At 44.4% G+C, this 26,545-nt stretch overlaps 1 protein-coding gene across 3 annotated transcripts in view; it reads right to left on the bottom strand.

Annotated features, from left to right (window-relative positions):
• Nucleotides 1-3,456: 3,456 nt before the first annotated feature.
• The window catches only part of NALF2 (NALCN channel auxiliary factor 2), a 124,324-nt gene continuing 101,235 nt past the window's right edge, over nucleotides 3,457-26,545 (bottom strand). Inside the window, exons 2-4 of one of the 3 annotated variants that reach the window (XR_014225507.1) lie at nucleotides 14,110-14,281; nucleotides 4,078-6,028; nucleotides 3,457-3,586 (exon numbers count right to left, since the gene is read on the bottom strand). Coding sequence is in view for 2 of the 3 variants with exons in the window: in XM_082263974.1 (XP_082120100.1) it covers nucleotides 5,652-6,028; nucleotides 14,110-14,281 (549 nt within the window). In the remaining variant the exon portion in view is untranslated. Of the gene's footprint in view, nucleotides 3,587-4,032; nucleotides 6,029-14,109; nucleotides 14,282-26,545 lie in introns of those variants that run through there. The other 2 variants (XM_082263975.1, XM_082263974.1) reach the window with 2 other exon arrangements.

Raw genomic sequence — 26,545 nt, 5'->3', positions numbered from 1 at the left:
CACCCTTGCTTAGTGTGATTGCCAGTCACACCATGTTCCACCCTTCCTTAGCTTGATACCAGTCCCACAAGATTCCACCCTTCCTTAGTGTGATAGACAGTCCCACCATGTTCCACCCTTCCTTAGCTTGACTGCCAGTGTCACCAGGTTCCACCATTCCTTAGCCTGACTGCCAGTGTCACCAGGCCCATCCTGCCTACAAGCACTCACTCATGCCTCAGCTGCACATCCTAGCTGTGGACCAGCTTTCTGACGGTAACATTAGTGAAAAATGCTTAGCACAACTGTCTATAGGCTCCATTGGAAGCCTATTGCCTCGTTTCCACTGAGCAGTACGGAAAGGTTCGGTATGGTACACAATTTTTGCCGTTTCCATTGTCAAAAGTTGTGAGCGGTTCTCTAATTCCGAACCGTGCAGTACCACTTTTTTGGTACCCTTTCGTTAGGGTACCAAGCACATTAGTACCGTACCAAAAGGGTGGAGCTATACTGTTGAGGTACTGTTGAGCTGAGGTACTGTTGGTGGTGGAAACGCAAGCCTGATCAAGGTGTACCGCACCAAACCATACTTAACTGTACCGACCCGAACCATACCATTCAGTGGAAACAAGGCATATGTGACAGGGTGACAACGCAAGAGCCCAAATATCAGACAGTTGTCACCTTAAAAAAGGAAGGGCCTAATTAAGCACCTTCAAGGCAGGATCCCCAGTTGTTACTGTAAGGAAAAGCTTCTAAGGGATTTGAAGGAATGGGTTTACATCTATTTTTTGCTGCATTTGAAAATTTCAAAAGCCAATATAAAGGAATAGTAGAGGTAAAAAAAAAAAGCACTTGTGGCTTTAGCTAATATTTTTTTGTATCATTCTCCCTTAAGGGGGTGTGGTAAGGGGGTGTGTCTTATGGTTACATACTTTTGCTAACAGGTGTCCTTCGTTCTGATCTCAAAAAGTTGGATGGTATGCTTTAGCCTTTAGCTGTTCCCATCCATAATGTAAAATCTCTGCAGGGTTGTAAAGTTTACTAGAGGCCCCTATGGAGAAGAATGCTGGTTTCCATATGAGCAGAAATCCCCTGAAACCAACACAGATGTACGACTGCTCAACAGCTTTGTGCTGCTGCGGCAATCCAAGAATGCGTCCCTATTTGTCGGCTGAGGGCTGTAACACCACGCGGTGCGCTACAGTTTAATTGAACGCGAAAAAAAAATCCGCCGTACATTCCTATCACCATAAATCCCATTACATGTGTGCCATGGACTCAGCTCCGAACCATCACACGGTGCAAGAATAACGGGTTGCTGCCAATGGAGTTGTATTGGATTGCCGCCCAGGGGTTGCTTCTGTTCCCTCCCCAGCACTGGACAGATTAAATCCCCCTGGTCTCTCTTCAGCTGGCAATATACTGTGTGATGTTGGCAGGTCATTGGTCCCCGACTATTAATTTATGGCCCTTGTACAAAAACAAGTCCAATAATCACCCTATTGGCTCAACATAGTGATGACTTGACTGGTTGGTCAATGTGGTTGGAAAAGGACTGCAGATATCCGCAGTTATCTTTCAGTTACGCAGACAAGTTTCGGTGACAACAGGAATGATCTAGAGCATGGGTGTCCAACCTTTTGGCTTCTCTGGGCCACATTGAGTGTAGAGAAATTGTCTCGGGCTGCATATAAAATATATACTATAGTTAAGGTATATAAGTAATAAAACGCCGCAGCGCCCTTTCCATGCTGCCGCGCCCACCCCCCCCAGCACTAATTTAACACAACTAGTGGATGATCCCCTCCAAGGCTGCCTCTGTGGCTGTGCCCCCGACTCGACTTCCTTCCTCCCCAGCAAAAAAAAAAAAATTGTCAGGGGGCAGTGGGCCGCATTGCCTGAGGTTCTGGGCCACAGGTTGGACATGCCTGATCTAGATGATCAGTTCAGAAGGACGATTTTTAGTTATGTTGCTATGAGCTAGAACCAACCAACCAACAGTCCAGGTGCGTAAAACACCCAACCGAAAGTAGATGGAAACCCCAACGGGATGGCTGCATGGCATTTCTCCAGGCAGGTTTTTTGATGGTGACAACAGTGGACCAATTGGCACAGCCATTTGTAGTCTCCATTGGAAGCCCATCAGTGTTACAGGATGACAGCAGAGGAGGACAACAGGGAAACAGAGGGTTGTCACCCTATAACAGGAATTGCCTGAACAAAGAAAGGATCACAGGGGATTAGATAACGAAAGGTGAAGATTTCAGAAGATTGAACACGACTATTTAAATTATTTTAACATACTCTTAAAAAGATTATATATCGTTTTAGTATTTGGGTTTACATCTACTTTCAATGAAATACATCATGAGACAGAAATATGGGTGACTGGCCTCCTTTTGCAAATGTTAGTTGCTCGGCTCTCATGCTGACCTCTAGGTTTCAATGTTTTCTGGGTCTCTGCACATCAGGTAAGTTCAGGAGAAGTCAGAAGTCCTGATCTATATATATATATATATATATATATAGCTTCAGGTGAGTGAAGTGAAGCCAGAGGGTCAGCAGGCCCTTTAACGTCTACTTTTTGCACTTAGGGTCCCTACAGAGGGGGCTAGTGGTTCCTTAATTGGAAAGCAGAGGTGGATGTACCTCCTGCCTGATGGTTCTAGAACCATTGCCACTTGACAAAGCCATAGGCGTGAGAGCAGTGGAGCTTCTCCTCTTGTTCTCACTTAGGTGACCACTAACACTGAATGATCACCAATGTAAGGAGCATCCTTCCCGTTGACCATCAATGTAAGGAACATTCTTCTCACTGATCACCAATGTAAGGAGCATTCTTCTCACTGGCCACCAATAAAAGGCGCATCCTTCCCATTGACTATCAATGTAAGGAGCATTCTTCCCACTGACCTCCAATGTTTTGAGGCACTATATTGACCACCATTGCCATTCCTTTCAATGACCACCAGATTAGGGGGGCTTCTCTTGCTGACCACCAGTGTGTTGTGGCTAATATACCCACAGCTGTCAATATAATCATTTTTAGCAGGGGTTCACTGAGACTTTTACAAGGGTTCCTCCTGGGTTAGAAGGTTGATAAAGGTGGTTTTACTTAGATGTCCCTGTGCTCAAAATGGTAGCCTCCAAGGGGGGCCACCTAGGTTATAGAATTATAAAACCCACGTGTGCTAATTTCAGTATAACTATGCACAAAATAAAACAGGCCTTATGGAGCATAGAGTGCATATGAATGAAAATAAACCATTCCATATGGATCAATGGACACAATTTAAATACTTCTTTTCCATTTTTGAGTATCTGAAAAAAAAATTCCCATAAAAATCGATGTTTTGCATTTGGGTAGATAATGAGAGGACTGAATCATACACCAGCTTCTTATATCTAATGGAGACTGGAAAGTATTTCTACTTGGAGTAACTGGTCTGCCCACCTCCTGATCTTTTCAATAATTGAGACTAATTTTGAAGCAATACTTCTTTCAATTCGACTCTAAGGAAGGGCCTTCAAGACCAGGAACCAGGCATGAGGATCTACCAGCCTGAGACCCATATTGACCTAAGAAGCAAGTGTGTAATTAAGCCTACCAATATGCCCTCTATATTTTAGGTGGACAGCTCAGCAACTTGGCCTACTCATTTTAGCTGGACCTTCCACCAACATTGCCTTATCATTTTAGATGGAAAACCCACCAACATGCCCTCCTTATTTTAGGTGGACAGCCCATCAACATCCCCTCATCATTTTAGGTGGACAGCCCACCAACATGCCCTCTTCGTTTTAGGTGGACAGCCCACCAACATGCCCTTCACGTTTTAGGTGGAAAGCTCACCAACATGCCCTTCTCCTTTTAGGTGGACAGTCCACCAACATGCCCTTCTCCTTTTAGGTGGAAAGCTCACCAACACGCCCTTCTCCTTTTATGTGGAAAGTCCACCAACATGCCCTTCTTGTTTTAGGTGGAAAGCTCACCGACATTCCCTCCTTATTTTAGGTGGACAGCCCATCAACATCCCTTCCTCATTTTAGGTGGTACAGTCCACCAACATCCCCTCCTCATTTTAGTTGGACAACCCATCAACATCCCCTCCTCATTTTAAGTGGACAACCCACCAACATGACCTCTTGACTTTTGGTGGACAGCCCACCAACATTCCCTCCTCATTTTAGGTGGACAACCCATCAACATCCCCTCCTCATTTTAAGTGGACAACCCACCAACATGACCTCTTGATTTTTGGTGGACAGCCCACCAACATTCCCTCCTCATTTTAGGTGGACAGCCCACCAACATTCCCTCCTCATTTTAGGTGGACAGCCCACCAACATGACCTCTTGATTTTTGGTGGACAGCCCACCAACATTCCCTCCTCATTTTAGGTGGACAACCCTCCAACACGAGCTCTTGCTTTTTGGTGGACAGCCCACCAACAATCCCTCCTCATTTTAGATGGACAACCCTCCAACATGAGCTCTTGATTTTTGGTGGACAACCCACCAACATCCCCTCCTCATTTTAGGTGGACAACCCACCAACATCCCCTCCTCATTTTAGGTGGACAACCCACCAACATGACCTCTTGATTTTTGGTGGACAGCCCACCAACATTCCCTCCTCATTTTAGGTGGAATGACCCATGAAACCATATTTGGACATCACATATCTCCTCTCCTTAGCTTCCTTTTAGCATCCTCTATCTGTTCAATGGAAGTTTCAGGGTCACCCATAGCCTAGGTCTACCGTGGTGGTCCTGGGTTCTGTAGATATTCGTAAAAAGCAACATTCTGTATAAGATCTGAGTTTCAAACGTCAGACAGACGTTACGCTGTATGACGGTACCTAAAATGATGATTATCTCAAACAGAATTCATAAATAAAAACCCATAAAATAGAGATTTTTTTTAACACGTGTGATCTCTCAAGTGATTTAATATTTAAATTTTTTGCACATTCTGATTTTGTGGCTCGTGATGCCTGTCGATTTTGTAACCAGCGATTACTGGAACTTTCCCGCTGCTAGATGTATGGTCATAACATCTACACAGGAAACCCTTATTCGTCACATCTCCTTTCTGCTTGTAAACCTGCCGTGACCACGTTAGAATATCACTTGTTCATGTTAGAACGCTGCCGCCACTTGGCCAGACTCTGCTTAATAAAACGGACCGGCTTTTCAAACAGCGTGACCAAGAATACATTCAGGGCAGCGATAAAGCACTTAGCGTCTACTATGAGTAAGGCTCACTGGTAGTTACCGTAGTTACCAGCGGGCTCTTCCTACTGTGAATTTCACTAACCACGGAGTGCCGCGTATTAGCTGGCCAGGCGTTCTCTCCACACTTTGCCTTAACGATACCGGACCACCCCAATCTTACTCTGCCTCACATTTTTTTTTCGTTGCAACTGTTTTAACACAAGCATCATTTCAAGGCCACTGACACAGAACCCTTCTCAAAGTTGTGTCTCACCGGCCCTCTAACCCGCAGGACTCGTCGTGTTTTCACCATGCTGTGTCATGGTTGACTGCTGCCGCCGAGGGCGATCTTCCTTTTTGCCTTCAGGTCGCAGGAAAAGGGCCAAACCCTTTTTTTTTATTTAGAAAGACTTATTCCAACCTTCTGAGTTCTCAGAAAGCACTTCTTCTCGTTCACTCTTCGCGCGCCGACGTTTCATCCATGCCTGGCATGGCCTCCAAGCCCACCCCGTTTTGCACAGCCGAGAAAGAGGCCATGGTGTGGAGCAGCATCAGCACCAACACGCACAGCTTTAGTCTGGTGTTTCCGAGACGAGATCCCGCTGAGACCGGCAGCAGAGACGGTTTGTGATGGTGATGGTACGGATGCAGGTGATGGTGCCTGTGGTGGGGGTGCTGGTAGTGGCGACTGCGGTGTTGGTAGTACATGGATTGGGAGTTCGAAGATTTGGATGTGTTGTGGGCACCGCTTCCCGTGTTCTTGCAGGAATGCCATCGGACATCGCAACAAACCGCATCTGTGTTGGATATATGGGTATCTAGCAGATCTGCTGCAAATAGAAACGACAAATAAAAAAAGTATTCAGTAAACATGAACTAAATGACCTGAACAAAATAACGGAGTGGGCAACGACATGGCAAATGAGGTTTAATGTGGAGAAGTGTAAGGTTTTGCACTTGGGGACTAGAAACATAAAAACACAATACACGTTAGGAGGGGAACCTCTGGGGGAATCAAAAATGGAGAAAGATCTGGGAGTCCTGGTAGAGGATAGACTAAGCAATAGCATGCAATGTCAAGCGGCAGCTTCCAAAGCCGGCAGAATATTAGCATGCATAAAGAAAGGGATGTATTCCAGAGATAAGACTATAATCCTTCCACTTTATAAAACTCTGGTCCGACCACATCTGGAGTATACTGTCCAGTTCTGGTCACCAGTCCTCAGGAGGGATGTGTTGGAGCTGGAGAGAGTCCAGAGAAGGGCAACTAAACTGATTAGGGGATTGGAGGACCTTAATTATGAAGAGCATCTGCAATCCCTTGATTTATTCTCCCTGGAGAGGGGACATGATAGCAATTTATAAATACCTCAATGGTGATCTCAGCATAGAAAATAAGCTATTCAGTTGGAAGGATTGCATGAGGAATAGAGGGAATACAATGCGATTAGAGGAGAAGCGTTTTAACCTCAGGGAACGCGGGGGGTTCTTTACTGTTAGGGCTACAAGACTGTGGAATTCTCTACCACAAGAGGTGGTTTCTGCGGGAAGTATGGTGGCTTTCAAAAGACTCTTATATGTACATCTCAAGGATCAGGACATTCAGGGGTATGAGAGATGATTACGGCCACACACACCTACACAGGGGGAACTGGATGGACTATTGTCTTTATTCAACCTCACCTACTATGTACAGTGGGTACGGAAAGTATTCAGACCCCCTTAAATTTTTCACTCTTTGTTATATTGCAGCCATTTGCTAAAATCCTTTAAGTTCATTCTTCTTCCTCATGAATGTACACATAGCACCCCATACTGACAGAAAAACACAGAATTGTTGACATTGTTGCAGATTTATTAAAAAAGAAAAACTGAAATATCACATGGTCCTAAGTATTCAGACCCTTTGCTGTGACACTCATATATTTAACTCAGGTGCTTTCCATTTCTTCTGATCATCCTTGAGATGGTTCTACACCTTCATTTGAGTCCAGCCGTGTTTGATTATACTGATTGGACTTGATTAGGAAAGCCACACACCTGTCTATATAAGACCTTCCAGATCACAATGCATGTCAGAGCAAATGAGAATCATGAGGTCAAAGGAACTGCCTGAAGAGCTCAGAGACAGAATTGTGGCAAGGCACAGATCTGGCCAAGGTTACAAAAAGATTTCTGCTGCACTTAAGGTTCCTAAGAGCACAGTGGCCTCCATAATCCTCAAATGGAAGACGTTTGGGATGACCAGAACCCTTCCTAGAGCTGGCCGTCCGGCCAAATTGAGCTATCGGGGGAGAAGAGCCTTGTTGAGAGAGGTAAAGAAGAACCCAAAGATCACTGTGGTTGAGCTCCAGAGATGCAGTCAGGAGATGGGAGAAAGTTGTAGAAAGTCAACCATCACTGCAGCCCTCCACCAGTCGGGGCTTTATGGCAGAGTGGCCCGACGGAAGCCTCTCCTCAGTGTAAGACACATGAAAGCCCGCATGGAGTTTGCTAAAAAACACCTGAAGGACTCCAAGATGGTGAGAAATAAGATTCTCTGGTCTGATGAGACCAAAATAGAACTTTTTGGCCTTAATTCTAAGCGGTATGTGTGGAGAAAACCAGGCACTGCTCATCACCTGTCCAATACAGTCCCAACAGTGAAGCATGGTGGTGGCAGCATCATGCTGTGGGGGTGTTTTTCAGCTGCAGGGACAGGACGACTGGTTGCAATCGAGGGAAAGATGAATGCGGCCAAGTACAGGGATATCCTGGACAAAAACCTTCTCCAGAGTGCTCTGGACCTCAGACTGGGCCGAAGGTTTACCTTCCAACAAGACAATGACCCTAAGCACACAGCTAAAATAACGAAGGAGTGGCTTCACAACAACTCCGTGACTGTTCTTGAATGGCCCAGCCAGAGCCCTGACTTAAACCCAATTGAGCATCTCTGGAGAGACCTAAAAATGGCTGTCCACCAACGTTTACCATCCAACCTGACAGAACTGGAGAGGATCTGCAAGGAGGAATGGCAGAGGATCCCCAAATCCAGGTGTGAAAGACTTGTTGCATCTTTCCCAAAAAGACTCCTGGCTGTATTAGATCAAAAGGGGGCTTCTACTAAATACTGAGCAAAGGGTCTGAATACTTAGGACTATGTGATATTTCAGTTTTTCTTTTTTAAAAAATCTGCAACAATGTCAACAATTCTGTGTTTTTCTGTCAGTATGGGGTGCTATGTGTACATTCATGAGGAAGAAGAATGGCTGCAATATAACAAAGAGTGAAAAATTTAAGGGGGTCTGAATACTTTCCGTACCCACTGTAACTATGTAACTATGTAACATCAAGATATGATCTATAAGAAACTCAGAGTGCAGCTGCAGAGATATTTTCTAAAGTAATGTTCACCAAAATAAGCTATATGGCCAAAAATTCTGTGAACACCCATCCATCTCACTTACAGAGCATCCAGGAAAGTCTACACAATGGTTCAGTTTTTCCAGATTTTGTTATGTTACAGCCTTATTCCAAAATTGATAAAATTCATTATTTTCCTCAAAATTCTACAAACACCCCCCATAATGACAACGTGGAAGAAGTTTGTTTGCAAATTTATTAAAAATAAAAAATCACATGTACGTAAGTATTCACACCCTTTGCCATGTACATAAGTATTCACACCCTTTGCCATGACACTCAGAATTGAGCTCAGGTGCCTCCTGTTTCCACTGATCATCCTTGAGATGTATCTCCAACTTAATCGGATTCCACCTGTGGAAAATTCAGTTGATTGGACATGATTTGGAAAGGCACACACCTGTCTATATAAGGTCCCACAGGTAACAGTGCATGTCAGAGCACAAACCAAGCCATGAAGTCCAAGGAATTGTCTGTAGACCTCGGAGACAGGATTGTATGGAGGCACAGATCGGGGGAAGGGTACAGAAACATTTCTGCAGCATTGAAGGTCCCAATGAGCACAGTGGCCTCCATCATCTGTAGATGGAAGAAGTTTGGAACCACCAGGACTCTTCCTAGAGCGGGCCGCCCGGCTAAACTGAGCAATCGGGGGAGGGGGACCTTAGTCAGGGAGGTGACCAAGAACCCGATGGTCACTCTGACAGAGCTCCAGCATTTCTCTGTGGAGAGAGGAGAACCTTCCAGAAGAACAACCATCTCTGCAGCACTCCACCAATCAGGCCTCTATGGTAGAATGGCCAGATGGAAGACACTCCTCAGTAAAAAGTCACATGACAGCCCGCCTGGAGTTTGCCAAAAGGCACCTGAAGGACTCTCAGACCATGAGAAACAAAACTCTCTGCTCTGATGAAACAAAGATTGAACTCTTTGGCATGAATGCCAAGCATCATGTCTAGAGGAAACCAGGCACCACTCATCAACGGGCCAATATCATCCCTACTGTGAAGCATGGTGGTGGCAGCATCATGCTGTGGGGATGTTTTGAAGCGGCAGGAACTGGGAGACTAGTCAGGATGGAGGGAAAGATGAATGAAGCAATGTACAGAGACATCCTTGATGAAAACCTCCTCCAGAGCGCTCTGGACCTCAGACTGGGGTGAAGGTTCATCTTCCAACAGGACAACGACCCTAAGCACACAGCCAAGATAACAAAGGAGTGGCTACGGGACAACTCTGTGAATGTCCTTGAGTGGCCCAGCCAGAGCCCAGACTTGAACCCGATTGAACATCTCTGGAGAGATCTGAAAATGGCTGAGCACCGACCCTCCCCCATCCAACCTGATGGAGCTTGAGAGGTCCTGGAAAGAAGAATGGGAGAAACTGCCCAAAAATAGGAGTGCCAAGCTTGTAGCATCATACTCAGAAATACTGGAGGCTGGAATTGGTGCCAAAGGAGCTTCACCAAAGTATTGAGCAAAGGGTGTGAATACTTATGCACATGGGATTATTTCCTTTTATATTTTTCATAAATTTGCAAAGATTTCTAACTACTTTCACGTTGTCATTATGGGGGAGGGGCTTGTAGAATTTTGAGTAAAATAATGAATTTATTCCATTTTGGAATAAGGCTGTAACATAACAAAATATGGAAAAAGTGAAGCGCTGTGAATACTTTCCGGATGCACTTTATATGACTTTGTTGGACATCCATACAAAAAAGATGGGTATTATTATGGATCCCCCCCTTCCGTTGTAATTATAACATTCTACACTCTTCTGGGAAGGCTTTTGGAGGTTGTCTGTAAGAATTTGTGTTCATTTGTGGGTCAGGTACTGATGCTGAATGAGACAACCTGGCTCACATGTTGGGCCTCATGTTGGGCACCTAAAAAGCAAAAGAGACCTTGCTCACAATCAGCATTCCAATTCATCCCAAAGGCATTCAGTAGGGATGAGGTCAGGGCTCTGTGCAGGACACGCAAGCTCCTCCACACAAAACTGTTCACACCATGTCTTTATGGAGCTGGAGTTCAACACTGTGGCTTAGCATGGTTGGCCTACAACACAGTGGCTTAGCATTGCTGGCCTACAACACAGTGGCTTAGCATGGTTGGCCTACAACACAGTGGCTTAGCATGGTTGGCCTACAACACAGTGGCTTAGCATGGTTGGCCTACAACACATTGACTTAGCATGGTTGGCCTACAACACATTGACTTAGCATTGCTGGCCTACAACACAGTGTCTTAGCATGGTTGGTCTACAACACAGTGACTTAGCATTGCTGGCCTACAACACATTGTCTTAGCATGGTTGGTCTACAACACAGTGACTTAGCATTGCTGGCCTACAACACAGTGTCTTAGCATGGTTGGTCTACAACACAGTGACTTAGCATGGTTGGCCTACAATACAGTGATTTAGCATGGTTGGCCTACAGCAAAGTGACTTATCATGGCTGGCCTACAACACAGTGGCTTAGCATGGTTGGCCTACAACACATTGACTTAGCATTGCTGGCCTACAACACAGTGTCTTAGCATGGTTGGTCTACAACACAGTGACTTAGCATTGCTGGCCTACAACACATTGTCTTAGCATGGTTGGTCTACAACACAGTGACTTAGCATTGCTGGCCTACAACACAGTGTCTTAGCATGGTTGGTCTACAACACAGTGACTTAGCATGGTTGGCCTACAATACAGTGATTTAGCATGGTTGGCCTACAGCAAAGTGACTTATCATGGCTGGCCTACAACACAGTGGCTTAGCATGGTTGGGCTACAATGCAATGACTTATCATGGTTGGCCTACAACACAGTGGCTTAGCATGGTTGGGATACAATGCAATGACTTATCATGGTTGGCCTACAACACAGTGGCTTAGCATGGTTGGGCTACAATGCAATGACTTATCATGGTTGGGCTACAATGCAATGACTTATCATGGTTGGGCTACAATGCAATGACTTATCATGGTTGGCCTACAACACAGTGGCTTAGCATGGTTGGGCTACAATGCAATGACTTATCATGGTTGGCCTAAAACACAGTGGCTTAGCATGGTTGGGCTACAATGCAATGACTTATCATGGTTGACCTACAACAAAGTGACTTATCATGGCTAGCCTACAACACAGTGGCTTAGCATGGTTGGGCTACAATGCAGTGACTTATCATGGTTGGCCTACAACACAGTGACTTAGCATTGTAGGCCTACAACACAGTGACTTAGCATGGTTGGGCTACAATGCAGTGACTTATCATGGCTGGCCTACAACACAGAGACTAAGCATGGTTGGCCTACAATTCAATGACTTATCATGGTTGGCCTACAATGCAATGACTTATCATGGTTGGCCTACATCACAGAGACTTTTCATGGCTGGCCTATAACACAGTGACTTAGCATTGTAGGCCTATAACACAGAGGCTTAGTATGGTTGGCCTACAATATAGTGGCTTATCATGGTTGGCCTACAACACAGTGACTTATCATGGTTGGCCTACAATACAGTGACTTACCATGGTTGGCCTACAACACAGTGACTTATCATGGTTGGCCTACAACCCAGTGGCTTAGCATGGTTGGCCTACAACAGAGTGACTTATCATGGTTGGCCTACAACCCAGTGGCTTAGCATGGTTGGCCTACAACAGAGTGACTTATCATGGTTGGCCTACAACCCAGTGGCTTAGCATTGCTGGCCTACAACACAGTGGCTTAGCATTGCTGGCCTACAACACAGTGGCTTAGCATGGTTGGCCTACAACACATTGACTTAGCATGGTTGGCCTACAACACATTGACTTAGCATGGTTGGCCTACAACACATTGACTTAGCATTGCTGGCCTACAACACAGTGTCTTAGCATGGTTGGTCTACAACACAGTGACTTAGCATGGTTGGCCTACAGCAAAGTGACTTATCATGGCTGGCCTACAACACAGTGGCTTAGCATGGTTGGGCTACAATGCAATGACTTATCATGGTTGGCCTACAACACAGTGGCTTAGCATGGTTGGGCTACAATGCAATGACTTATCATGGTTGGCCTACAACACAGTGGCTTAGCATGGTTGGGCTACAATGCAATGACTTATCATGGTTGGCCTACAACACAGTGGCTTAGCATGGTTGGGCTACAATGCAATGACTTATCATGGTTGGCCTACAACACAGTGGCTTAGCATGGTTGGGCTACAATGCAGTGACTTTTCATGGTTGACCTACAACAAAGTGACTTATCATGGCTAGCCTACAACACAGTGACTTGCATGGTTATGCTACAATGCAGTGACTTATCATGGTTGGCCTACAACACAGTGACTTAGCATGGTTGGGCTACAATGCAGTGACTTATCATGGCTGGCCTACAACACAGAGACTAAGCATGGTTGGCCTACAATTCAATGACTTATCATGGTTGGCCTACAATGCAATGACTTATCATGGTTGGCCTACAATGCAATGACTTATCATGGTTGGCCTACATCACAGAGACTTTTCATGGCTGGCCTATAACACAGTGACTTTTCATGGCTGGCCTATAACACAGTGACTTAGCATTGTTGGCCTATAACACAGAGGCTTAGTATGGTTGGCCTACAATACAGTGACTTACCATGGTTGGCCTACAACACAGTGACTTATCATGGTTGGCCTACAACACAGTGACTTAGCATGGTTGGCCTACAACCCAGTGACTTAGCATGGTTGGCCTACAACACAGTGACTTAGCATGGTTGGCCTACAACACAGTGACTTAGCATGGTTGGCCTACAACACAGTGACTTAGCATGGTTGGCCTACAACCCAGTGGCTTAGCATGGTTGGCCTACAACAGAGTGACTTATCATGGTTGGCCTACAACCCAGTGACTTAGCATGGTTGGCCTACAATACAGTGGCTTAGCATGGTTGGCCTACAATACAGTGGCTTAGCATGGTTGGCCTACAATACAGTGGCTTAGTATGGTCGGCCTACAACAGGAAATTTTAAATAGATTCACAAAAATATACATGGTGCCATGATGCCAAATATAATAAAAAATATAGTTATTCACATAATTCAGCTATATTCTTGACAAATACAAACTGAGAATCTTTTTACCCCCCAATTACAGCCCTCTAATCGATCTGTGAAGCCCCTCTATCTCCAAGGCCAAATGGTCTACTCCAAGGATTCCCAAACTACGGCCCTGCAGCTGTTGCAGAACTACACATCCCATGAGGCATTGTAAAACTCTGACATTCACAGACATGAATAGGCATGATGGGAATTGTAGTTCCTGAACAACTGGAGGGCCGTAGTTTGGGAATCGCTGGTACACCGTACACAGATAACTCTGGAAGAAGAAGACGGATGTCTATGTGGGTTCTGCTGAAAACAATACAAGTTCAATATTCTGTATTAGTAAATAATGTATTTATATTGATAAGCTTCATAATCTGTGGACTCTGAATGTTCTCCCCTATGGGAATCGTTCCTCGTCTACTCTTACCTGAGCAGATGAATCCAGGTAACCCTCCATAGATTAGGTCATCATTGTCAGGTAGTATGAAGGGACAGCGGGTTTGAACCTCCAGGCAATACTGCTTGCAGGGTATGCCGTTGCGGCACTGTCGTTGTGTGACGTTGAAATACTCTGAGCACAGCCAGGCTTTGTAGACAGCCTATGGAGAAAGGAGAATAGAGGGGTGTCATGACCAATTAATAGTTATTTCCAGTTTTGATACATGATAATCTTGCAAGAATCAATGAGTCTTTCTGTAAAAAGAGTTTATACACTTTATGGCCAAACCTTGGTAGACACCGGACCATCATCACACCATATGAGCATTGGGCATTCCATTCCAAAACCATTGCCATTAATATGGAGTTTCTCCCCCCTCCACCCATGGCCATTGTTATGCAGTTGTCACTTGTGGTGGCTTTACCATCCTCCACACTTATGGGAAGACTTTACTCAAGATTTTTGAGGGTGTGGGAATTTGTATCCATATGTGAGGTCAGGTACTAATGTTGGATGAGAAGACCTGGCTCAAAATTAGCGTTCCAAAGGGGTTCTGTAGGGTTGAGGTCATGGCTTTGTAAAGGACATTTGAGTTTCTCTATGACCTCAAACCTACTGAACACCTTTGGCATAAGTGGCCCTCATCCAAAAGGTGTTCTGTAGGGTTAAGGGCAGGTACTGATGTTGGGTGAGAAGACCTCACCCCAAAGGTGTTCCATAGGGTTAAGGGCAGGTACTGATTTTGGATTAGAAGACCCTTTACCGCAGGTCTTCCAAAAGTAGGGTTGAGGCCAGGGCTCTGTGCAGGACACTCAAGTTCCTCCATGGACTCAAACCTACTGAACTCCCTTGGAATGAGAAGACCTCATCCCAAAGGTGTTCCATAGAGTTAAGGGTCAGGTACTGACGTTGAATGAGAAGACCTTATACCAAAGGTCTTCGAAAAGTAGGGTTGAGGTCAGGGCTCTGTGCAGAACACTCGAGTTCCTCTATGACCTCATATCTATTAAACACCTTTGGGATTAGTGGCCCTCACCCCAAAGGTATTCAGTAGAGGTAAGAGCAGGTACTGATGTTGTATGAGAAGACCTTATTTATACCAAAGGTCATCCAAAACTAGGGTTGAGGTCAGAACTCTGTGCAGGACACCCAAGTTCCTCTACACCAAACGGGTCACACCATGTTTTTTATGGAGCTGGCTTCGCCCTTATGGGGAGGCTTCTCAGAAGATTTTAGAGGGTGTCTATGAGAATGTGCGGCTGTTTGTGAGGTCAGGTACTTGTGTTGGATGAGAAGACCTGGCTCAAAATTAGCGTTCCAATTCATTCCAAAGGTGTTCTGTAGGGTTGAGGTCATGGCTCTGTGAAGGACATTTAAGTTTCTCTATGACCTCAAACCCTCTGAACACCTTTGGGATAAGTGGCCCTCATCCAAAAGGTGTTCCGTAGGGTTAAGGGCAGGTAGTGATGTTGGATTACAAGACCTTATACCACAGGTCTTCCAAAAGTAGGGTTGAGGTCAGGGCTCTGTGCAGGACACTCAAGTTCCTCCATGGACTCAAACCTACTGAACTCCATTGGGAAAGAGAAGACCTCATCCCAAAGGTGTTCCATAGAGTTAAGGGTCAGGTACTGATGTTGAATGAGAAGACCTTATACCAAAGGTCTTCGAAAAGTAGGGTTGAGGTCAGGGCTCTGTGCAGAACACTCGAGTTCCCCTATGACCTCAAATCTATTAAACACCTTTGGGATTAGTGGCCCTCACCCCAAAGGTATTCAGTAGAGGTAAGAGCAGGTACTGATGTTGTATGAGAAGACCTTATTTATACCAAAGGTCATCCAAAAGTAGGGTTGAGGTCAGAACTCTGTGCAGGACACCCAAGTTCCTCTACACCAAACGGGTCACACCATGTTTTTATAGAGCTGGCTTCGCCCTTCTGGGGAGGCTTCTCAGAAGATTTTAGAGGGTGTCTATGAGAATGTGTGGCCGTTTGTGAGGTCAGGTACTTGTGTTGCAGGAGAATACCTTATACCAAAGGTCTTCCAAAGGTAGGGTTGAGGTCAGGGCTCTGTGCAGGACACTTGAGCTCCTTCAGATTAAAAGAAGTAGTATAATACTTACATGCCTCACCATTTGTGCCTTGGATCTTCATGCTCTTGGGGGCTACACTAACTGAAGACTCCTCAACATAGGACACACTTCTGGGGGTATCTCAGGTCAGGGCTCTCTACAGGACTCTCAAGTTCCTCCATGACCTCAAACCTACTGAACACCTTTGGGATGAGAAGACCTAATCCAAAGGTCTTCCGTAGGGTTAAGGGCAGGTACTGATGTTGCATGAGAAGACCTTTTACCAAAGGTCTTACAAAAGTAGGGTTGAGGTCAGGGCTCTGTATAGGACACTCAAGTTCCTCCACACCAAACTGGTCAAACCATGTCTTTATGGAGCTGGCTTTGTACATGGGGGGGGGGGGGGGGGCACAGTCATGCTGGAACAGAAAAGGGTCTTCACCTAATTGTTACCACAAGGTTGGGAGAGCACAATTGTCTACAATGTCTGTATGATGGAGGATTACCGGGACCCTTCACTGGCCTGCTAAGTATATCTGCTGTGACTGACATCTATAGTATACCCTGAGCTGTAATTACATTATCTCCAGGCACAATTTCCAGAGCCATCCATAGATTTTAATGGCATATAAATCCACAATAGCGCAGACGTCAGTTGCGATGTAATGGGAACTCTTTATACTCTCGCAGTGTGAGGCTTCTATGGGCTCAAAGATCAATTTGTGGCAGTTCATTGAATTCTAAAGGTAAGTATCTCTTCTAAAGTTTACAAAGTATCAGTCATGGCCGTAACATGAAAACGGAACTACACTGCGCCTGAGCACCACAAATCAGACACATTATTTCATTCATTTTAAATCCTCAAAGCAAACTCCCCAATCCATGTCTCCATCCGTTCTTCCAGTCCCCCATCCATCCATCCTTCTACTCCCCCATCCATCCTTCTACTCCCCCATCCATCCATCCTTCTACTCCCCCATCCATCCTTCTACTCCCCCATCCATCCTTCTACTCCCCCATCCATCCATGTCTCCATCCATCCTTCCACTCCCCCATCCATCCATGTCTCCATCCATCCTTCCACTCCCCCATCCATCCATGTCTCCATCCATCCTTCCACTCCTCCATCCATCCATGTCTCCATCCATCCTTCCACTCCCCCATCCATCCATGTCTCCATCCGTTCTTCCACTCCCCATCCATCCTTCTACTCCCCCATCCATCCATGTCTCCATCCATCCTTCCACTCCCCCATCCATCCTTCTACTCCCCCATCCATCCATGTCTCCATCCATCCTTCTACTCCCCCATCCATCCTTCTACTCCCCCATCCATCCATGTCTCCATCCATCCTTCCACTCCCCCATCAATCCTTCTACTCCCCCATCCATCCATGTCTCCATCCGTTCTTCCAGTCCCCCATCAATCCTTCTACTCCCCCATCCATCCATCCTTCTACTCCCCCATCCATCCATGTCTCCATCCATCCTTCCACTCCCCCATCAATCCTTCTACTCCCCCATCCATCCATGTCTCCATCCATCCTTCTACTCCCCCATCCATCCATGTCTCCATCCGTTCTTCCAGTCCCCCATCAATCCTTCTACTCCCCCATCCATCCATGTCTCCATCCATCCTTCTACTCCCCCATCCATCCATGTCTCCATCCGTTCTTCTACTCCCCCATCCATCCATCCTTCTACTCCCCCATCCATCCATTCATCCTTGTCTCCATCCATCCTTCCACTCCCCCATCCATCCTTCTTCCTCCATTCTTCCACCCCCCCCATCCATCCTTCTACTCCCCCATCCATCCATGTCTCCATCCATCCTTCCAGTCCCCCATCCATCCTTCTACTCCCCCATCCATCCTTCTACTCCCCCATCCATCCATGTCTCCATCCATCCTTCCAGTCCCCCATCCATCCTTCTACTCCCCCATCCATCCTTCCATTCCCCTATCCATCTTTTCACTCCCCCATCCATCCATGTCTCCATACCTCCTTACACTCCCCCATCTATCAATCCTTTCATGTCTCCACCCATCCTTCCATGTCTCCATCCCTCCTTACACTCCCCCATCCATCCATCCTTCCACTCCTCCATCCATCCTTCCATTCCCCCATCCATCCATCCATGTCTCCATCCATCCTTCCACTCCCCCATCCATCCATGTCTCCATCCCTCCTTACACTCCCCCATCTATCCATCCTTTCATGTCTCCACCCATCCATCCATTCATCTATATCTCCATCCATCCATGTCTCAATGCTTTATTTTGCTGAGAAATCACTTTGACACCCCCCCCCCCCTCCCCCTAGCATTTCTAGCTGCGTCCATCTTGAGTAGGGGCAGGTGATTCATGCACCATTTTCTTCCTGGAATCCATCTGTCCTTAGCTCAGGCATGCAGGCAGGAGGGTGTGCTTAGCTGATAAAGCCCCTCCTCCCCTCCTGAACACTCCTGGGATGTATGACATAACTTTGGCCTAGGAAGTAACTGAAGAAATGTAAAAAGTATAAAAGCAATAAATCTAATTTCCCTTCCTATATATTTACTGATGTTATCAGCATGAGGATTACACAGAGTTCCCGGTGATTGAGGGGAAATTCACACTCACAGCCCCAGTATAGGGCCCCCCAGTACAGAGCCCCTCCAAAGCACAACCCCCCCCCCACACAGCACAGAGCTCCCCCAGTATAGAGCCCCCCACCACAGTACAGCCCCCACACACACACAGCACAGAGCCCCCACAGGAGGCCAGGACCATGGAGGCAGCAATGGAGGCCAGGACCATGGAGGCAGCAATGGAGGCCAGGACCATGGAGGCAGCAATGGAGGCCAGGACCATGGAGGCAGCAATGGAGGCCAGGATCATGGAGGCAGCAATGGAGGCCAGGACCATGGAGGCAGCAATGGAGGCCAGAACCATGGAGGCAGCAATGGAGGCCAGGACCATGGAGGCAGCAATGGAGGCCAGGACCATGGAGGCAGCAATGGAGGCCAGGATCATGGAGGCAGCAATGGAGGCCAGGACCATGGAGGCAGCAATGGAGGCCAGGACCATGGAGGCAGCAATGGAGGCCAGGACCATGGAGGCAGCAATGGAGGCCAGGACCATGGAGGCAGCAATGGAGGCCAGGATCATGGAGGCAGCAATGGAGGCCAGGATCATGGAGGCAGCAATGGAGGCCAGGACCATGGAGGCTTCTCATCCATTAAAAAAAAAAAAAAAAGCTGTACAAGTATTTATCGTTCAGGATTGAGTCAATAACTCAGAACAAGCATGTAGCCAGTGAGGTCCCCAGTGATTTAGAATAGATCAGCTGGAAGGTCAGGTAGATAGCATGTTGTCAGGTAGTTACATGTATATAGCGGTCACCCCCCCCCCCCCCCAAAAAAAAAAAAAATTCCATCCTCCATCACTATGATAAAAAGCGATGCTATAGCACCACCTAATGGAGATGTTACTAACTGCACCTCCCAGATCTATTTCACAACTGCAGCGATAATCGGTGTGACAAGTCGGCCCACACATTGAATATTCTTCCTGTACAGGAGCAGCTGTACCTCCTGAATAACGGAGAGGAGGAATGCCACCCCTCCCCCCCCCCCCCAAAACGACTCCTTGTATCAAGACGCACCAACCGTAATATCCGCATAGCTGGCTTTAATATTGATTGGACCCTGGGCAAACATTTTCTTGGGGTCCCCTGGAATACACTTATCAACTATTTGTAGGCAGCATGGGCTGAAGGGGCAGCTGCTTTAGGCCCCACAGCATTGACTGGGCCTGGGGCAGCTGCCCTTTTTGCCCTGCGTTAAAGACAGCCCTGGCTGTGACTAAGAGAATTCCTGAGTGGTGGGTGATAGACGTCTCCCCATCCACCTGTCATCGACCGTGACTTTCTGTCGACTTAGGTGGCGTCTGTGTCCCGCCCACTTTGGGCGAACCATTGCTCCCTTGGTTGTGATTTTTATTTACAGACTGAGGCTGCCCACACTTCAGTACCACCCTCTGTGTCCTCTGCTGCTCCTCACTGCCCACCTACTGTGAGCTCAGGCTGTCATGGACCCGCCCCTGAGGAGTATGACATCACAATCTCTCTGTAGATGGGGGCCTAATGACTGCCTAACCAGTGGGAGGTCTCTGTCCTTATCTTACACCCACACCACACCTCCCAACTTTCTGAGATGGGAACGAGGGACACCTATTAGCAAAGGTATGTAGGCATAGGACACACCCCCTGCCACGCCCCCTTAAAGGGGAATAAAAGAAAAGTTAAACTCACAAGTGCTTTTTTAAACACAATTTTTCCATTATTTTGGCATTTTATATACAAATATATAGATCAGACCAAAATGAGGAACAAAAAAGGAGGACAGAGGGATTTTGCTCCAAATCCGGGCCAGTCCCTCGAATTTAGGGACAGTTGGAATCTATGCCACACTGCGGCCCAGGATCCTACTATTTATAAAATACTTAGCCAAGATGACTGACCAAATCTCATGAGACTTTAGTACCCAATGGGATTGCTGTCCTCCCCAATATGGCTGCCTGGAGCCCATAGGAGAAGACATTTGCTCCTCCTCAATAGGCTCCTTTCAGCCTAAGAGGCAGCACAGTGCCACCTTCAGGCTGGAGGAGATACTGCAGCCCCCACTTGGGGATATCCTACCGCCCATCCCATCCCACCGCCTCTCCTGTGCAGTCAGGGAGCTCAGTATTCGATCCAGTGGTGCCACCAGGTGATCATAGAGCTGAAGGTCCCCGAGTGGTCTCTATGGTCTAGGAGGGGGAACGCGACGCCATGATGTCACCTCCGGTTAGGCAGATCTAAATACCGCCATTTTTTTTGTAAAGCACGAGATCAATGTTTTGAGGAACGATCTGGGATCTTATAGACCCCAAATCTCCCCATAAAGAGGACCGGTCATGCCCTATTTTTATCACAAGACATTTCTTGTGATAGGAATATAAGTGATTAAAAAAAAAAAAATTAAGGGACAGAGTAAAAATATATATTTTTGATTAATAATAAAAAAAAAAAAAGTTTAAAGCACTCCCTTCCCCCCATTCTCAATCTATAATGTTTGAGGGGTTCAAAGTATGTGATAAAAAATAAATAAATAAATAAAGGGACAGTGTAAAAATAAAATTGCAACAACCACCACTTTACACTTTATTGTGTAGGGTCTCTGCGTAAAAAAAAAAAATAATATATATATATATAAAATGTGTGGGGGGCGTAGAAAAAAAGAAAAAAAGCACCCCTTCCCCCCATGCTCAATCTATAATGTTTGGGGGGGGTTTAAAGTATGTGATAAAATAATAAATAAATAAAGGGACAGTGTACAAATAAAATTGCAACGACCACCACTTTATTGTGTAGGGTCTCTGCATAAAAATAAATATAAATATATAAATATATATATATATATATATATAAAATGTGTGGGGGTGTAAAAAAAAAAACTCCCATGCTCAATCTATAATGTTTGGAGGGGGGGGGGGGTTTCTAAGCATGTGATAAAAAATAAAATAAAGGGACAGTGTAAAAATAAAATTGCAGTGACCACCATTTTATTGTCTCTGTGTAAGAAAATAAATAAATAAATAAATAAATAAATAAATAAATAAAGGGACAGTGTACAAATAAAATTGCAGTGACCACCACTTTATTGTGTAGGGTCTCTGCATAAAAATAAATAAATAAATATATATATATATATATATATATAATGATTGGGGGTGTAAAAAAAAAAAAAAAATAAGCACCCCCTTCCCCCCATGCTCAATCTAAATTGTTTGGAGGGGGGATCTAAGTATGTGATAAAAAATAAATAAAGGGACAGTGTAAAAATAAAATTGCAGCAACCACCATTTTATTGTCTAGGGTCTCTGCGTAAAAAAAAAAAAAAAAAAAATAATAATGTTAGGGGGTGTAAAAAAAAATAAAGCACCCCCTTCCCCCATGCTCAATCTACATTGTTTGGGGGGGGGGTTCTAAATATGTGATAAAAAATAAATAAAGGGACAGTGTAAAAATAAAATTGCAGCAACCACCATTTTATTGTCTAGGGTCTCTGCGTAAAAAAAAAAAAAAATAATAATAATGTTTGGGGGTGTAAAAAAAAAATAAAGCACCCCCTTCCCCCATGCTCAATCTACATTGTTTGGGGGGGGGGGGGGTTCTAAGTATGTGATAAAAAATAAATAAAGGGACAGTGTAAAGATAAAATTGCAAGGGCCACCATTTTATTAGGGTATCTGCTAAATATATATATATTTAATGTTTGGGGGTTTTGAAATAATGAAGATTTTTTTCTTCGCTAGAGAACCCCCAAACATTACATATTTTTTTTTTTTTTTATTAGCAGAGGCCCTAGAGAATAAAATGGTGATGTTGCAATTTTTTATGTAACACGGTAATTGCGCAGCATGTCACACTTTAAAATTGCGCACACTCGTGCAATGGCGAACAAACTACGGTACATAAAAATCTCCACAGGTAATGCTTGAAATTTTTTTGCAGGTTACCAGTTTAGAGTTACAGAGGAGGTCTAGTGATAGAATTATTACTCTCTCTCTAACTTTCGTGGCTTTATCTCACATGTGTGGTGTGAACACCGTTTACGTATTCGTGCGTGACCTACATGTGCATTCGCCTCTGAGCATGGGGGGATGGAGGTGCTTTTTTATTTATTTTTAATTTAAAAAATGGTATCTTTACACTGTCCCTTTCATTTGTTTGTTAGAAAATTACTTAGAACCCCCAAGCATTATATATTATATTATATATATATATATATATATATATATATTATTTTTTTTTTTTTACACACAGACCCTAGACAAAAAAAAGGTGGTCGTTGCAATTTTAGTTTTTACACTGCCCCTTTATTTATTTTTTATCATATTATTTAGAACCCCCATAAATTATAAATATATATATATATATATATATATATATATATATATATATATATATATATTAGCAGAAGCCCTAGAGAATAAAATGAAGGATTTTGAATTTTTCTTAAAAGTATTATTTTATCATTTATTTATTTTTACACTGCTCCTTTATTTATTTATTTTTTTATCATGTTACTTAGGACCCACCCACACATTTTATATATATATATATATTTATTAATTAGAAGAAGCCCTGGAGAATAAAATGACGGGTTTTGAATTTTTTTATATCACACAGTACTATTTATTTACTTATTTTTATGCTGTTCCCTTAATTAATTAATTTATTTTAATCACTTTAATTCCTATTACAATTGTATTAGTAATAGGGATGACAGGCCCTCTTTACAGAGAGATTTGGGGTCTAAAAGACCCCAAATCTTTCCTCTACCTTTGAAAGCAAAAGATTTAGTATTTGATTCTTACTCACACCCCTATTTCATATAATGCGGCCCCGGGGGGTATTGTGTTGATACATTGTTGGCGACCTGTTACACCGCGTACCGGAGAAGCCCTCCAGGGCAGCGCTGAACTTTCCATCTGACATCTGTAATGCGATCGTCTACTAAATGAAATAACGAGTTCTAATACACTGCGCCGCGTGATGAACTGCGAGAGGACAAATAGCACACCAAGTCCCCGCACCGCTACGGTATAGGTGACATTCATGGAAACATGGCCGCCGGGGTAATATAGACATTAAAGGGGACCTGTCATCATTTATACACTATATCACCAAAAGTATTGGGACGCCGGCCTTTACACACACATGAACTTCAATGGCGTCCCAGTCTTAGTCCGTAGGGTCCAATATTGAGTTGGCTCCGCCCTTTGCAGCTATAACAGCTTCAACTCTTCTGGGAAGGCCGCCCACAAGGTTTAGGAGTGTCTATGGGAATGTTTGACCATTCTTCCAGGAGCACATTTCTGAGGTCAGGCACTGAGGTTGGATGAGAAGACTCCACTCTAATTCATCCCAAAGGTGTTCTATCGGGTTGAGGTCAGACCAGTCAAGTTCCTCCACCCCAAACTCGCTCCTCCATGTCTTTATGGACCTTGCTTTGTGCACTGGTATGCAGTCATGTTGGAACAGGAAGGGGCCATCCCTAAACTCCTCCCACAAAGTTGGGAGCATGAAATTGTCCAAAATGTCTTGGTATGCCGACGCCTTAAGAGTTCCCTTCACTGGAACTAAGGGGCCAAGCCCAACCCCTGAAAAACAACCCCACACCATAACCCCCCCTCCACCAAATGATTTGGACCAGTGCTCAAAGCAAGGTCCATAAAGACATGGATGAGCGAGTTTGGGGTGGAGGATTCTGGTCTGACCCGATAGAAAGTCTTTGGGGTAAATTTAATCCAACTTTGTGAGAAGAGTTTGGGGATGGCCCCTTCCTGTTCCAACATGACTGCACACCAGTGCACCAAGCAAGGTCCATAAAGACATGGATGAGCGAGTTTGGGGTGGAGGAACTTGAATGGTCCTGACCTCAACCCGATAGAACACCTTTAGCATGAATTGGAGACTGCGAGCCAGGGTTAGGGTTACGGTTTTCACTTGATGGTCAAGGTCAGGACTTAGGTATAGGGACCCCTCCCCCCAAAGATCAGGAGGTGTGGTCTCAAAGGTCAGGAGGCGTGGCTTCCCTCCACCAAATGTGCTTTCCAATGTAGAAATACTGCGAACAAATGCGCTTCTGGAAGAATGGTGAAACCTTCCTATAGACACTCCTAAACCTTGTGGACAGCCTTCCCAGAAGAGTTGAAGCTGTTATAGCTTCAAAGGGTGGAGCCAACTCAATATTGAACCCTACGGACTAAGACTGGGATGCCATTAAAGTTCATGTGTGTGTAAAGGCAGGCGTCCCAATACTTTTGGTAATATAGTGTATCCTTATCTATATCTCTATCTACTGTATATATATATATATATATATATATATATATATATATATATATAAAACAGTATATACTGTATATACAGTATATATATATATATATATATATATATATATAGCTCTTTATGTAAATCTCTATTCCTATAGAGATATAATATAATATAATAAAATATAATATATAATATAATATAATATGATATAATATAATATAATAAAATATAATGTAATATAATAAAATATAATATAATATATAATATATCATATAATATAATAAAATATAATGTAATATAATAAAATATAATGTAATATAATATAATATCATATAATATCATATAATCTAATATAATCTAATATAATATAATATAATATCATATAATATAATATAAAATAATATAATATATAACACTGTGTATTGGGACTCTGCACATGCTGAGTAGTACTGTACCCCCTGAATGTCAGTCAGCTGTAGTTCCCTATGTGGACAGTAGAGGGGGCACTGTGCACACAGTTCACTCTCTGGTTTACATCAGTGATCTCCCTCCTGTATTTCATACAAATCTTCTACAGGACAGATCTGAATCTGAAAAGGAGGAAACTACAAAACTACAATCATTGCTGGAGCAAAAGAAAAAAATAAAAAAAAGTTTAAAATACCCCGAATGCTCCCCCCGTTATGGGAAAATTTGGGATAAGCAACGCATGTTAACCCTTTTGCTGCCAGCGACGTTTCTGCATACTAAAAAAAAAAAAAAATAATAATAATTTTAGGCCAATTAGGTAGCCCCACTGTTCTGGACATTTTATAAATGGGCAGCTCCTATCCTCAAATTGATTAGTGGTTCCTAATTAATAATAACTACTGAATAGGGAACAGACACAAAAAGATTCACTTTGCATCTTTCCAAAATTATTTTTTCTGTTTTATTTGACGCAATTGAAGGCTTTTATACACAGGATTACGTCGGTTTCACATTATTGTTAGAATTGTACTTTTATGGTAACAAAGGGCGTAACACGCGCAGGCTAATTCTTATCAAGACTCAAAAGAATGCAAACATGTAATGAAAACGTTATTAGTGCCGTGTGCAATACATGCAAAGTATAATACAACTAGACATTAAGTCCGTTAAATTAACAGGCGCTAGAACATATGTGGTCAAACATTTGTAAAAACAGACTTGTTCCAGTACAAAAAAAAGTGGACAGCCATGCAGTCGGGGATTGCGCAGAGCTGACTGAGCGGCTCTTGCTTATCTCGTTCTTTTTTTGACGTAGCCAGCTCTGCGTATAGCGTCCCTGTTGCCCTAGCAACATTGGGGACACGCGCAGAGCTGACCGAGCGGCTCTCGCGTGACATCGCTCGCCCGCCGCCACTTGTAATGGCCGCTGCCGCTTAGCAGTAAGTCCACGCGAGCGCGCACCCGCCGCTTCATCAGTTTTGCCCGGCCGCCCGAAGTCTCTGCACTCCAAGTCCCAACGG

The sequence above is a fragment of the Pelophylax lessonae genome (genome assembly GCF_965119305.1).
Source record: "Pelophylax lessonae genome assembly, chromosome: 7".
Classification (NCBI taxonomy): domain Eukaryota; kingdom Metazoa; phylum Chordata; class Amphibia; order Anura; family Ranidae; genus Pelophylax; species Pelophylax lessonae.
This window is presented reverse-complemented; position numbering and strand designations above follow the sequence as displayed.